This window comes from Cololabis saira, chromosome 18 (genome assembly GCF_033807715.1).
Source record: "Cololabis saira isolate AMF1-May2022 chromosome 18, fColSai1.1, whole genome shotgun sequence".
NCBI lineage: Eukaryota > Metazoa > Chordata > Actinopteri > Beloniformes > Belonidae > Cololabis > Cololabis saira.
In genome coordinates this window covers 36,191,537-36,207,885 of record NC_084604.1, presented here as the reverse complement: position 1 = coordinate 36,207,885, position 16,349 = coordinate 36,191,537, and the positions used below count along the sequence as shown (strand labels likewise).

Sequence of the window (16,349 nt, the reverse complement as noted above, 5' to 3'; positions counted from 1 at the left end):
TTTTTTTGCAGGATTCCGATTGGCTAGCATGACTTTATCTTCTCGTTACACTGCCCCCTGTAGGTTTGGATGCTCATAGCACCTTAACACCGTATTCATGCGGGTTTGTGTAAACGAGGGTATTTTTCAAAACGTAGAGGGGGAAATATCCGTTTTTGTAAATATCCGGCTCTGTGGAAACGTGGCCTGAGTATCTGAGGGTGTTATTTCCTTTGTGTTATTATTAAGATAAGATAAGATAGTCCTTTATTACTCCCTCAATGGGGAAACTCACGTGTTAGCAGCAGTACACTTAACACACACACACACACACGCATGCGGGGAAGGGGGTAAAAAGGTAAGAAAGTAAAAGATATATATAATTACAAAATATGGACAATATATACATTAATATATACATATATACAAGACCACCCCCCACCTCACCTGGTTCCCCAGCACCGCCGTGGCACACGCCGTGGAAACCTCCCGCGGGCCGAACCACACGGACGCCACGCGCGACGGCAGGCCGAGGATGAAGACCTGCGCCACGGAGCACACGACCTGCGCCGCCACGGTCACGCCGAAGCGCTCGGGCCGCGCGCTGGCGCACTTGAGCCACGCGCCCGCGCAGTTGAGGCCGGCGCCCAGCAGGGCCGTGAGCCGCAGCCCCCGCCGGTCCAGCAGCCAGGTGGCCGGCAGGATGAGCGGCACGTAGGCCGCCATGTACACGATGGACAGCCAGTCCACGCGGTCGCTGGACACGCCGTAGAAGCCCGTGAACACGTTGGTGATGATGCTGTAGTGGATCCACTGGAAGGCGTTCACCATGGAGTACAGGCTGAACACGGCCAGCACCGCGAACCGCCGCCGGTACAGGCGCGTCTGGGGCCGGCCCCGGTCCTCCGGGGGGGGAGAACCTCCACCTCCTCCTCCTCCTTAATAATAATAATAATGATAAATAACTTTATTTATCCGTTAGGAACTTCGTTTGTGTAAGAGCCGAGATATACTTGCAGTTCAGAACGCGCACGCATCATGGCCGCCACGCGTATCATGCGTTCATTTGACGCGTCAACGTGCACATTCTCAAAAAGACACTGACTACGTTTCCATGCATCAATAACCCTTTTAAAACCCGAATATTGGCAATAACCCGAATTTGCACGGCCATGTAAACACCAATAACCCCTTTGAATAACCCGAATTTGCTCATATTCGGGTTTTTAAAAACCCCAATATGACCCCTGGGTTACTCCTTTTAAAACCCAAATATTTGGTCATGTAAACGCCAAACGGAATATCCCCATAAACGGAACATGAATTTGTTTTCTGCACATGCTCTGTTCACAAGAAATCCTGGTCTTTTGAGTCCAGGAAGTTCTTATAAACACGGAGAAACCAAGACCAGGAGGAGACTAATCACTTCATAAATGTAATGAAGGATATGAACATTTCTGCATTTGTAGACGGTAGAAAGTACCGGGATAGAAGATTTACAAGAAGGTGAACGAAAAGTTGCACGAAGCAGCATTTGTTTTGAATTTGGATACAGGAAGAAGAAGCGGAAATGACGGGAATTGCGTCATCACGTTCTCCGTGCGTTGCTGGTTTGATCCAGATATCCTGAATGATTAATTACCATGTAAACGGAATATTCTGAATGTTTCAGTAACCGGAATATTAGCAATAATCCAAATTTTGACTGCATGTAAACTAGGGGTGTGCAAACAAGGGTACCACACGATTCGATTCGATTTCGATTATTGGAGCTTCGATTCTTCGATTATAACGATTGTCGATTCGATTCGATTATTGGTGCCACGATTCATTGATTATTGTGATTTTTAATGCTTTTTTCCATACAAGATTGATTTTGTCTTCATCTGTGGCTACATTTTTAAATAAATAGCCAATCAATGAACTCAGTTCCTCTAACAACACTCATTAAGTAAATAACAAGGTTTTTTGAACATTTGACATGTATTTTTCAAAGACACCAAATAATTTATTTTATGACTATGTAAACATTTGCTCTTTGACTTACTTAAAGGGAAAGCGCACAGAGATGACGTCATGCAGGTCAGAGGTCTTGTTTACAAACTGATTTATTTGTTACACACACAGCCCCGGATGTAGACAACAGGTCCTGGAAGACGCGCAGAAGCAGATCTAGTGATTCATAAAAGAAATGAACGAGTTTCGCTGCAATCATGTGTTATTTAGACGCTGCATCGTCTGTGTCCCGCGGTGCCCCGTTCACTACCGTTATATGGAGAAGCGGCTCGCACAAAACTCCTAATATCTTCCGAAGGACTCCAAATGACACCAAACTTTTCTGGGTGAGTATACGACCATAAAAAATGCCAGAAATAAGGTCCAGGTTGTAAAAAACGAAACTTTCCCTTTAACTTTGACCAGGGAAAGCTGCACTTGCATGAGAGCGCCCTCTATTGGCGGAAAACACTGAAAACGGTCAAGCCCTGGATTTAATGAGTTCATTAATTCAAGTAAACAAGATATACTTCCATCAAATTTATTTAGTTTAAACATATCTGTCATATTTCAAGTGAACAATAAGAAATGTGCATTCTTGAAAATGAAATGATTCAGCAGCTTATTCAGTCTGGAATCTGGATAGGATAACTAAAAAAAAAAAAAAAAAAAAAAAATGTTTTAATTCATCCAATGTTGTCATGTTAACTTGTTTGTTGTTCTAATCTGCTACTGCTGCTACAAAATATTTAATCACTTTTCCAACTGTTGCTCTGCTTACTGCCCCCTAATGGTCACTGCCGGTACAACGCGCTTTCCTCGCGTACTACGCGAGCGACGTTGTGGTTGGTGGTGCAGGAGAACGGACGTGAACGGACGTGAACGCAAGCACCAACAGCAAGTATATCCCGGCTCTAAAAGCATCAGCATCCGTGCGTGTACAGTAACATATGTAACAGGACAAGACAAAAACAAACACACAATCAATGTAAAGCAACATCCATCAATCACAAGTACTGCTTAGACTTAGATGTTGTAAACCATAGCATAGATAAGATTAGAGAGAACAAAGAGATAAAAATAAGTCTCCTATTAAGTGCATAATAAATACAATGATTTAAAAAAATATGTTTAAAAGTGGGTGCAAAGAATAAATAGGTAAATCAGATATTCATGAGTCTGATGGATGAGGCACAAAGCTTGATATGGCTCTGTTTGTCCTGAATGTTAGTGATCCTTCACCTCCACCTCCTCCTCCACCTCCACCTCTCCTCCTTCACCTCCATCCTCTCCTCCTCCATCCTCACCTCCATCCTCTCCTCCACCTCCTCCTCCTTCACTTCCATCCTCTCTTCCATCCTCACCTCCATCCTCTCCTCCTCCATCCTCACCTCCATCCTCTCCTCCTCCATCCTCACCTCCATCCTCTCCTCCTCCACCCTCACCTCCATCCTCTCCTCCTCCTCCATCCTCCTCCTCCATCCTCTCCTCCATCCTCACCTCCATCCTCTCCTCCTCCTCCATCCTCTCCTCCTCCATCCTCACCTCCATCCTCTCCTCCTCCTCCATCCTCTCCTCCTCCATCCTCTCCTCCTCCTCCATCCTCTCCTCCTCCATCCTCACCTCCATCCTCTCCTCCTCCATCCTCACCTCCATCCTCTCCTCCGCTCGGCAGCATCACGTCCCTCTCATCCGCCTCCGGCTCCGTGGGCGCGTCCTGCTGCGTGTCCTGCTCGTCCTCCCCTCCTCTCTCCGGTGCGGGGCTCTTCTCCCCGCAGACCGTGACGTCACCAGGTGCGCGGGGACCTGCGCGCAGGTGTTCCTGCACGAGCTCTCCGGCCACCATGACGCGCGCCGCCGCCGCCGCCGCGCTCCTCCAGGCTGAGACTGAGCCGCCTCCTCCTCCGGTATTAAACTGTATAATTATAATATTATAAGTATAATATAAATAGTAGCCTATAATGATTTATAAATAAAGATAAATACCAACAGTTTGGTTTCCCTGGTCTAATGAAGCATCTCGTCGCTCTGTCTCCACCGGCTTCCTGGATCCGCTGCTGCGCGTCTGCGCGTCTGCGCGCCCCCGCGGCTCCGCGCGTCCTCCTGTCTGTGCGGATCAGGATGACACGCGCACTTCCGATACCGATCAGCCAATGGGCAATCAGCTCGTGCACGTGAGCGTAGTGGACGAGCACGTGGGAACCTCAAAGGCGGCGATGACGCAACAGAAACATCCACCCAGCAATTCAAAATAAAGCACCGACGGAATAGTTTTTATTTTTATTTTTCCTTTGTTTTATATGACGGAGTATTAGGGCCAAACTAAGACAAAAAAAATAATAGAAATTACGATAATAAAGTCATAATAATATGAGAATAAAGTCGTAATATTTTGAGAATAAAGTCGTAATATTACGAGAATAAAGTCGTAATATTAAATATATTATAAATATATAAGTATAACTTCTTAAAATGCTCAATATTCCTCATTTTAACAGGGAGAAGATGCTCTTCCTGTTAGAGTTCTCATGAATTATATTCTCATAATATTACGACTTTATTCTCCTAAATTACGACTTAATTCTCGTAATATTACAACTTTATTCTTGTAATGTTACGACTTTATTCTCGTAATGTTACGACTTTATTCTCATAATATTACGACTTTATTCTCATAATATTACGACTTTATTCTCGTAATATGACTTTATTCTCATATTACGACTTTATTCTCATAATATTACGACTTTATTCTATTACGACTTTATTCTGGCAACATTATGACTTTATTCTCGTAATTTTACGACTTTATTCTCATTATATTATGACTTTATTTTGTCTTGGCCCTAATGCCGCGTTTCATACGTAATACTCAGTACAGGATACAATTCAATACAGGAAGAGCAGTATTTATAATGACATAGATTGGAAGAACACTTGGATGTTATCAAGGAAGTTTTGTATCACAAATAAGGTACGAGAAGTTACATTTAAAATACTTCACAGATGTTATCCAGTCAAGACCCTTCTTGTAAAATACAAGATTAATATTGATATACTCTGTTCCTTTTGTAGCAGTATGGAGGAAACCATATGTCATTTAATTTGGGATTACCTACTCTCATGTCTTTTGGATTGATCTAAATAATTTCATAAATAACAAAATTGACTATTCTTGTAAACTGAACATCCAACATGTTTTATTTGGTCTGTCACAAAATGAGGAAATAAGTTCAGATAAATTATATGTTATCAACCTTCTAATACTATTTTCTAAATTTCATATTCATTTTACCAAATTTGCACACCAACGCCCGAATCTTATAGTATTTAAAGCACTTTTTTCATCCTATTTAAAATCTTTGAAAGAAAGTATGAATCCTAAAGCCAGCAAAACTAGAAGACTGTGTGATGTGTGAAAATACAATTTAATATAAATCTTGTATCTAGAGCTTCTTTATTTTCTTTATTTTAATTTTTTGTTTTTTTACTTTATTGTTTTTCATGGATATGTAAATTTGAAATGTTAAATATTCTATATTTGTGTATCTACATTTTGTCCTACAGTGTTGTAACATTTTCATGTGCATATATTTCAATAAAAAAAAATTAAAAAAATATACAGGAAGAGCAGTCTTTAATAGCTTACTTTCAGTAACTCCAGAATAAGGAGATATTCTGTGCCTTATTTTATTTTAATTTATATGTTTTCTTATGTTTTTATATTTGTGTTATCCAATTGTAAATATCTACACTGAGAAATATCTTATTTTACATACAAAATTAATGTCTGTATGCCTACAGTTTTTCAATAAAGTTTGGAGAAAAAAAGACAGTATTGTCCCGCCACCCCCCGGTTCACCCTTTCAAAATAAAGCACCGACAGATTTTTTTTTTCTTTTCTTTTATTCGTGTCAAAGGTTCATTATAAACCTTTACTATATTTACTCTATTTTTTGAAACTAGAGAAAATAAAGCATTCCACGAAAGGCTCTGCTAAAACCTTTTTTCTAAATTGTGGAATCTTTTCCTGAAACACATTAAAGATAATATCCAATTGTCTGCAGTCCCATAATCATTGACTCCTGCCTACCAATTTAAAAAACCACCATGCTTCATTTGTTCTGATCTCCATGCGTCATGTGTGACAGTGCCTACTTGTTATTAGTATTGTCTTTTCTTTTTTTTCCTTGTTTGTTGTGTTTTTGTTATCATACTCTGTGCTCTGACTTTACATTTTGAGGGTATCCCTTCCTTTATTTTACATACCATGATTTCCAGGCCTTCACCGGAGCCTCCTTCGGTTACTGCTGCTTTGTGGGTCTTTCTGTTGTCAGAAACTGAAAAGTTGCTCTGATAGAATAAGAATATTCTCCACTTTCATCTGTGAATCTGTCCTATCAGTGTAGTATGATGCTCTTTTATATCTTAATTTACATGTGCAAAAAGGAACAGGAAGAAGTGTATAACTTATTTAATCCTACCCCCATTCACTAATCATGTATTAACATGTCTTTATAATAACTAACTATACTATAATTATACTCACACACTTACCTATACATACATACACACACATAGTTGAGTATTTCTATATATTTACACACATGCCTATATAAATATTTATATAAATATACTTATTTACCCCATACTATCTCTATATTAACTCTGCTCTATATCTATATACACTACTGTCTCAGAAAATTAGAATATTGTGATAAAGTTCTTTATTTTCTGTAATGCAATTAAAAAAACAAAAATGTCATACATTCTGGATTCATAAATCAACTGAAATATTGCAAGCCTTTTATTATTTTAATATTGCTGATCATGGCTTACAGTTTAAGATTAAGATTCCCAGAATATTCAAATTTTTTTAGATAGGATATTTGATTTTTCTTAAGCTGTAAGCCATGATTAGCAATATTAAAATAATAAAAGGCTTGCAATATTTCAGTTGATTTGTAATGAATCCAGAATGTTTGACATTTTGGTTTTTGTAATTGCATTACAGAAAATCACAATATTCTAACTAAATTTGAATCATGAAACAAGACAAATGTTATTTTTACAAATATATCTTTATGGCTCATGTCAAATTAAAGTAGATAACTAATGAAACTACTCTTTAATGGGTCGGGTCATAGTTTTACCTCCTAACTTGACATATATAAGGTCTGACTAACCCCCACCTGTCCATATGCTCGGCTTTTATCTGCTCTAATCCTAATCATCATGTGACCCGGTGGGACTTTAACCGCAGCAGGAGCAGCATAGACTCTGATCCTGAAGAGAGACAGCATTTATTACACACAAATTTCAGACAAATTTAAACTCTGTGGATTTAATTATTTAATTATGGCCATGTTGGACATTTAACGGCTTCATGGAGCGTTTATTATTAACTGTGGACACGTTAAACGGCGCTTTGCTGCCCCCACGTGGCTGAAACTGGCAAGTGAGTAAAACGGAATCATTAGTTCAAACTAAATCCTATTTCTGGAAATTAATCAAAGGGTGAAAAACAAAGCTAATCTGCTAAGAGTCTGCGAATTTATACTTGTAAAATAATAAATGAAATTCAGAGACACTTTTTATCCTTCAGTTATAACAAAATTCAATCTACTCAAAAACAAACTGTAAACTGATATGAAGCATTGTCTGCTTGTGTAGGCTATTTTAATTATTTATTGGTTTTGGTTCAAAAGGTCATGACAACCTGAGAATATAATAATAATAATAATAATAATAATAATAATAATAATAATAATAATAATAATAATAATAATAATAATAATAATAATAATAAAAACTATTTAAAAAAAATACGATTTAAAAAAAAAATAAAAATAAAATAATAATAATAATAATAATAATAATAATAATAATAATAATAATAATAATAATAATAATAATAATAATAATAATAAATAAAAAATAATAATATGATTTTTTTTTTTTTTTTTAAGATTTTTTTGGGCTCTAGTGGCCCTTTATTGGAGATGCAGACTGGAAAGGGGTAGAGAGAGAGAACGGGGAAGACACGCAGCAAAGGTGCGCGGGCTGGATTCGAACCCGCGACCGCTGCAGGAGGAGGACTGTAGCCTCAGTATATGAGCCGCCTCTTAACCCACTGCGCCACCGAGCGGCCCAATAATATGATTTTTTTAAATAATAATAATAATGATAAATAAAAAATCATAATAATAATAATAAGGATGATGGAGTGTCCGGCCCCCGCTTCTTCGTTGCCATGGAAACGCTGCCGCGTCCCGATCAGATTATTGGAATATTGTATTATCTGAAAACCACCGACTAAAAAGAGATAAAAAGCGAGGATGTCCGGCCAGCGGAAGGACATGGCGGCTCAGCTGGGCGTCCAGCCCCAGCAGTACTGGGAGCGGAGACACTACCGGGGCCACCTGCGGACCAGCGCGGCGATGCTGGTCGCTCTGGCCGGGAAACCGCCGCCCCACCCCGGCCGGCCCGCCCCGCCGCCGCCCGCCAAGCACCGGGAGAGGCGCCACTTCCCAGAGAAACGTAAGAGCCTTTTAATGTTTATGTTGTGGTGGATATACACACACAGGACAATTGTTAATTCTCAGAGTTATAATTCACGGCGACCTCGCCCATGTTACAATGCCTTGTTGTTCCTTTTACAAGGGATATTCTTCCCTTTAATTATACGTGCTACTTTAAGAGTAGAGACACACCTCGGAGGGGCTGACGTCTTTACCTGCGCGAGAGTTTGCTGTTTGTGGTTTTTGGTTACTGACTTGGTGAATTGAATTAAATGGAGTGCTCTCCAAAGAGGAATTAATCTCCGTCGTTTCTCTGCCTACATCCACCGCACTCCTACATTGGTGACCCCGTTTTTCTCTCGGACGTTTCCAGGGATTACTGAACATGTCTGCTTCACTGAAGTTGCCCGACTTTTGGGAACAAAACGCGAGCGCATGGTTTGCGCAGGCTGAGGCTCAATTCGCCATTAAGGACATTACAGCGGATGACATAAAGTTTTATCATGTCGTGGCATCACTCACCAGTGCGACTGCAGGGAGAGTGGTGAGTCTGCTAGAACGTCCTCCGACGCGGAACAAATACACCACTCTGAAGGCACATTTACTGGACACTTTTGGACTCTCCGAATCCGAGCGTGCGCGCCAGCTCCTCTCTCTCCCCGCTCTCGGCGACAGCAAGCCTTCTGAGCGGATGGATCACATGCTGGCTCTGCTGGGAGACCACCAGCCCTGTTTCATTTTCCAGGAGATATTCCTGCAGCAGCTGCCTGACCAGGTTCGTTTGGCTCTGGCTAACTCTTCTATTACTGATTTTCGCCAGTTGGCCAGGGAGACTGATACATTTTTCTCCGCTGGGAAAAAGTGTTTTGCGGCCACGCCCCCTTCTACCTCGGGTGCCGCCAGTGATGCCAATATGCAGCAGCCTTTCTCCATCTCTGCAACTACAGCTGTGCCCCGATGTGCACCCCGACGTGATGGATTGTGTTTTTACCATGCCAAGTTTGGCAACAAAGCCAGAAAGTGCCTGGCCCCCTTTACTTTCACTGCATCGGGAAACGCCCCGGCCGCCACCTTTTAGCAGCCATGGGTGTCGGCCATACCAGCGGCTTGCTGTTTGTCACTGACTCTCTCTCTGGTCGTCGTTTTCTCTGTGACACGGGCGCCCACATTAGTGCACTGCCAGCATCTGCCACGGACATTAGCGCAGGGCCACACGGTACCCCCCTGGTGCCCGCCAACGGCAGAACGATTCATACCTTTGGCACACGCACTGTGACGGTGTGTTTGGCAGGTCAGCGTTTCACCTGGGATTTTGTGTCAGCAAAGGTGTCCACCCCCCTCTTGGGTGCTGATTTCTTTTTGGCCAATAAACTTTTGGTAGATGTGAGCAACCGCCGCCTCGTCCACGCTGAGACTTTCAGCTCCCTGCCCTGCGAACACAGTGACACCGCCCCTACAAGGCTGTCCAGTGCCCTCTCACCGGTTGATGTCTTCTCGCACCTCCTCGAGGAGTTCCCGGAGATCACCACACCTACTTTCTCATCCGCCTCCACGAAACACGGCGTGCTGCATTACATCTCCATTGATGGCCCGCCTGTGCACGCAAAGTCCCGCCGTCTGGACGCACACAAGCTCGCTATAGCTAAGGCGGAGTTTGACTCCATGGAGCAGCTTGGCATCATCCGCCGGTCCAACAGCCCCTGGGCCTCTCCTCTGCACTTGGTGGCTAAGTCCAATGGTGGTTGGCGCCCGTGTGGCGACTACCGGCGCCTTAACGCAGTCACCACGCCGGACCGCTACCCTATTCCTCACATCCACGACTTCTCAGCCCACCTGGCAGGTGCGTCCTTTTTTTCTAAGGTGGACCTTGTCCGGGGTTATCACCAGGTCCCCGTCCAGCCTCAGGACATTCCTTAGACGGCCGTGATCACCCCATTCGGGCTTTTTGAGTTTCTGAGGATGCCGTTTGGCCTGAAAAATGCCGCTCAGACCTTTCAGCGTTTGATGGACACTGTGTTGCGTGACTTGTCATTCGTTTTTGTCTACCTGGACGACATCCTCGTAGCCAGCAGGTCCAAGGCCGAACATTTGTCACACCTGCGTCTGCTCTTCAATTGCCTTCAGCAGCACGACTTGATCATCAACCCAGCGAAATGCCAGTTTGGACTGCCATCACTGGATTTCCTGGGCCACCACATCACCATTGCTGGGGCGGTTCCACTGGCGTCGAAGGTGGAAGCAGTCCTGAAGCTCCCGCGGCCTCCCACTGTCCAGGCTCTGCAAGAGTTCTGTGGCATGGTCAATTTTTACCACCATTTCGTGCCTCGGGCTGCCAACCTCATGCGCCCCCTGTACGGTGCTCTCAAAGGGAAAAAATCGCCAAAGCATGACATTTCTTGGTCAACGGAAATGTTGGAGGCTTTCTCTGCCACAAAGGATGCCCTCGCTGGTGCAACCATGCTGTCTCACCCCGTGCCTGGCGCTCCAGTTGCCCTGACCACGGACGCCTCGGATTATGCTGTCGGTGCGGTTCTCCAGCAGTTTGTTCATAGTGTTTGGCAACCACTTGCTTTTTTCAGCCGCCAACTGCGTTCCAGCGAGCAGAATTACAGCACTTTTGACAAAGAACTCCTCGCGCTTTATCTGGCCATCAGGCATTTCCGTTTCCTGCTGGAAGCTCGCCCGTTCACTGCCTTTGTGGACCACAAGCCTTTGATTTTTGCCATGGCCAAGGTGTCGGAACCATGGTCTGCCAGGCAGCAGCGCCACCTGGCTTTCATCTCAGAATTCACCACGGACATCCAACACGTGTCAGGCAAGGACAATGTTGTGGCCGACTGCCTCTCCCGGGTGCTCATTGGCGCTGTCCACCTGGGAATAGACTATGCCCGCATGGCTGTGGACCAGGCTTCCGACCCCAACGTTCAGTCGTATAGGACAGCAGTCACTGGCCTCCGGCTGGCGGACGTCCCGTTCGGTGAGGATGCAACGCTGCTCTGTGACATCTCTCTGGCCCTCCCCCGTCCTGTGGTGCCACATATTTGGAGACGACAAGTTTTCGACACCATACATGGCCTCTCGCACCCAGGCAGTAAGCCGTCTCAACGTCTTGTAGCTGCGAAGTTTGTCTGGCACGGCCTGAAAAAGGACATTCGCGACTGGGTCAGGACCTGTGTGGCATGCCAGCGCGCTAAGGTCCATCGCCATGTTAAAGCCCCAGTGGAGCATTTTGCGGTTCCTGAAAGACGGTTTGATCATGTCAATGTTGACTTGGTGGGACCCCTTCCTCCCTCCAGGGGATTTACTCACCTGCTAACTATGGTGGACAGGACCACCCGTTGGCCAGAAGTTGTCCCGCTGTCGGCGACGACTTCAGCTTATGTAGCCAGGGCCTTTGTTGGTTCCTGGGTCGTCCGGTTCGGGGTCCCCTCTGACCTCTCTTCAGATCGTGGCCCTCAGTTCACCTCCGACCTCTGGACTTCTGTTGCTCGTCAGTTGGGTGTCATTCTCCACCGCACTACGGCATACCACCCGCAGGCCAACGGCATGTGTGAACGCTTTCACAGGGACATGAAGGCCGCTCTCAAGGCTTCTCTCACGGACGACGGCTGGGTTGATAGACTGCCATGGGTGATGCTGGGGATTAGAACCGCGCCTAAAGAGGACCTCCTCTCTTCCTCGGCGGAGTTGGTTTATGGCCAAACCCTCAGGGTCCCAGGTGATTTTGTTCCCCACACCACGGTCCCCTGGTCTGCATCTGACCAACGCCGTACTTTGCTGGACTCTGCTCAGGCGTTCCGGCCCGTTCCAACCTCACCCCACTGCCTGCCTCGGGTGCACATTCCCCCCGACCTGCGTGCTGCGGAGTATGTTTTTGTCGGCCACGATGCCCATCGGGGACCCCTGCAACTGCCTTACGATGGACCTTATCGGGTTGTGGAGGCTGGTGATAAGACTTTTGTCATCGACGTCGGGGGCAGGATGGATCGCGTCTCAGTGGACCGTCTAAAACCGGCCCACCTGGATTTGGGCCACCCGGTGGAAGTGGCTCAGGCACCACGGCGCGGCCGCCCCCCGGGTAGGCCTCCCTTGGAGCTGGTCCCGCCCCCTTTGGCCTCCCCACACTGCCACCCAGCACCTGCTCGCCGTCAGCAGCCTGCTGCCACCCCCCCGCCTCGACCCCCTCCGCCTGTTCAGGAGCTTCGGAATAGCTTTGGGAGGGTCATACGGGCCCCTGGTCGTTTCACTGGGCCTGTTCTTGTGAATTCTGGGGGGACGTGTGTGGTGGATATACACACACAGGACAATTGTTAATTCTCAGAGTTATAATTCACGGCGACCTCGCCCATGTTACAATGCCTTGTTGTTCCTTTTACAAGGGATATTCTTCCCTTTAATTATACGTGCTACTTTAAGAGTAGAGACACACCTCGGAGGGGCTGACGTCTTTACCTGCGCGAGAGTTTGCTGTTTGTGGTTTTTGGTTACTGACTTGGTGCATTGAATTAAATGGAGTGCTCTCCAAAGAGGAATTAATCTCCGTTGTTTCTCTGCCTACATCCACCGCACTCCTACAATGTAACTACACATACCTGCATCTGCTAAAGTTTGAACCACTTTTAAACTGTGTGTTTGTTTGTGTATATGTATGTATGTATGTATGTATGTATGTATGTATGTGGGCATGTGTATACAAATATATAGAAATATTCAACTATGTGTATGTATGTATTATGGAGGATTTTTTGTGCCAAAATTAAATAAATAAATACATAATTAATTAATTAAAATGAGAATGAAATATATCATTAATTAATTAAATGTGTCATTAATTAATTACAATTAAAATTAAATATGTCACTAATTAATTAAAATACAATTCATTTTAAGTAAAAAAATATATTTATTATTTCAGCATTTAATTAATTAATTAACACGAAATCATTAATTAAATGTGTCATTAATTAATTAAATGCAGTTTTACATATCATGATTCACACACAACACGAAATCATTAATTAAATGTGTCATTAATTAATTAAATGCTGAAATAATAAATATATTTTTTTACTTAAAATGAATTGTATTTTAATTAATTAATGACATATTTAATTCTAATTTTAATTAATTAATGAGACATTTAATTAATTAATGATATATTTCATTCCCATTTTAATTAATTAATGATGTATTTATTTATTTAATTTTGGCACAAAAAATCCTCCATAATGTATAGGTAAGTGTGTGAGTATAATTATAGTATAGTTAGTTATAAATACTTAATAATAATTAATAAATGATTAGTGAATGGCGGTAGGATTTAATACGTTTTTACTTCTTCCTACTCCTTTTTCGAGCATGTTAATTATGATGGATGCAAGTTTTTATCTATATTTGTCTTTTTTTTTCTTATTTACATTTATTTATTATTATTGTTTTGTTTTGTTTTCACTACTGTTTCATGTTCGAAATAAAATTTAAATTCAAATTCAAATTATACCTTCTTTAATGTCTTGCAAATAGATGCAGAACATGGACCCCCGGGACCCCTGGGAACTCGGAACTTGGAACCACCGGAACCCAGAACAGCCGGAACCCAAAACCACCGGAACCCGGAACCCCTGGAACCCGTGGGACCCCTTCAGTGTTTCCTAAAATGACTTGATTAATCAAAATCCTAAATACACAAACTTGATCCCCAGACCGTCAGCACACCGCGATACAAGGAGCTGTGTCAACAACACAACTGTCCAGACCTTGATAACAGGCTAATGAGGACCGTTCATTAGAATCAGGTGTGCTGAGGCCGGGAAACATCCAAAACATGCGGGACAGCAGATGTTGAGGACCGGTGTTGGCGACCACTGGGTTAAAAGGTGCAAAACCAGGATTTCCGACGTGTTACTTTGACTAGGCTATGCCGGACAAGCCAAACACAGAGCAGCTATCACACATCGGTATTTATACGGGATCCGGGATATGACCACAATCAGTGCGTCCGAAATGCCATACTAAACAGTATATACTCGAAAAGTATACTTAGCCCACCCCTACATGTTATGCCCTTTTTAGATACTCCACTGATAGAAGTCCAAATGAGTGAGTGGACTAGAGTCTGAAAATTTGGAGAAAGATAAGAACTACTTTTGGGTTACCTAAACAAATCTCATCATTGACGCACATAGCATACATGAAAGAGTTCATACCATCTCGCTTGGATTCAGGGTTTAGGAAATGGACGGATTACGGTTTAACCAGTATACACCAATTGGTTGGGAAAGATGGACTTAAAGTGGAAATGAAGCAGTCAGTCAAGTATACATTATTTGCTAAATGGATATCCACTCTATTCACCAATTATGTAATAAACATGAAAAACGTAATACAATAAAAAATAAAAAGAACTCCCGTTATAGCTTTCATAGCACGGACGCCGCCATCTTGGCCGTGACATCACGGGGTTGGTTAGCTTCACGGGAGTCCACAGACAGAGGTAGAGGTAGAGGTAGAGATAGTGACATATAAAGACGGTTATATATAAAGACAGTGATCTATATTAGTGATCAATAGAGTAAAAGAGGTAGCCTAGATAATTTGACAGACAGTCAAAGACGGAGACAGTTTTCACAGACAGACAAGATGGAGACTGAGGAAGAGCCACGACAGGACAGAAGAAGACAAGTCGGAGGTCATTATTGCATTGCTCCTGGGTGTAATAATGAATTTTACCGGGTTAAGGGCAGGGACAAAGCAGTCCATTTCCATAAACTGCCACTACCAATAAGTATTTCAAAAATCTTTTTTCCTCAAACAAAACTTTGCAGTGACAAATTGGATAACGTGCGCACGGCGCACTCCAGATATGGTGACATTATTATGCGCACCTCCACACAGATGCAAACATAAACATTAAGGTGTCAACGCATCAGAAACAGATGAAAACACAGCTAAACAGGTGGCGGCGCAACAGAAACCCAGATGAAAATGCAGCTAAAAACATTAAGGTGACGGCGCACCTACAAAAAAGTAAAAAAAAAAAAAAAAAAAGATCAAAGTCGTGCGCATATTACCAGTGCATTAAACTGTATATAATGCAGCGGTGCAGCCAGCCGGAATCCCGTACGCACTGTGCATTCCCTTTTTTTGAAGGATTTATTTTTGGTACGTGCTGGGTCCACCGTTTGATGACAGACCAGAGGCTGAGGGGACTGGCCCGGGACTTTGACGAAACGGGAGGCGCAGACTCAAATAGGCAAGAACATCTTTATTTAATTTAATGACGCCAGATCTGGCTGGGGTTTTTATTGTAGCATCGGCTATCTGCTAGTTGAAACGTGTGGTCTGTTAGTCTGTCTGAGTTTTATGGTGTTTTTATAGTTCATGCTTTATGGTGCTGTATTTTTTTTTTTTTTTTTTTTTTTTACTTTTTTGTAGGTGCGCCGTCACCTTAATGTTTTTAGCTGCATTTTCATCTGGGTTTCTGTTGCGCCGCCACCTGTTTAGCTGTGTTTTCATCGGTTTCTGGGTGCGCCGTCACCTTTAATATTTAGTTGTGTTTGCATCTGTTTCTGATGCGTTGACATCATTGACAGCAGATACACTCCGGCACGGTGGGCATCACCGTGCATAAACCACACCTACAGCAGGTAGTGTTGCCGACCCGCTCCTCACCCAAAACACCCGGCTCCTCCACGACTTCTTCCTCCCTAACCATCACCACCGCTCGGTTCCCTCGTCTAATAGGCTCAAAAGCATAAGCCATAGGGTTGCTGACCTCCACAGTCCTCTCAATCTCGTCCTTATCCATGATCTTTCGCAAAAACCACTTGCTGTCCTGTCTTGCCAATAGAGCGT

The 16,349-nt window shown here is 43.5% G+C and overlaps 1 protein-coding gene across 3 annotated transcripts in view; it reads right to left on the bottom strand.

Moving 5' to 3' along the window:
• flvcr1 (FLVCR choline and heme transporter 1) overlaps positions 1-4,040 on the bottom strand; it is a 30,631-nt gene extending 26,591 nt beyond the window's left edge. The window contains exons 1-3 of one of the 3 annotated variants that reach the window (XM_061746587.1): positions 3,965-4,040; positions 3,625-3,889; positions 427-917 (exon numbers count right to left, since the gene is read on the bottom strand). In XM_061746587.1, the coding sequence (XP_061602571.1) occupies positions 427-917; positions 3,625-3,820 (687 nt within the window). In that variant the 5' untranslated portion in view covers positions 3,821-3,889; positions 3,965-4,040. Of the gene's footprint in view, positions 1-426; positions 918-3,624 lie in introns of all 3 variants that reach the window. The other 2 variants (XM_061746588.1, XM_061746589.1) reach the window with 2 other exon arrangements.
• Positions 4,041-16,349: the final 12,309 nt, after the last annotated feature.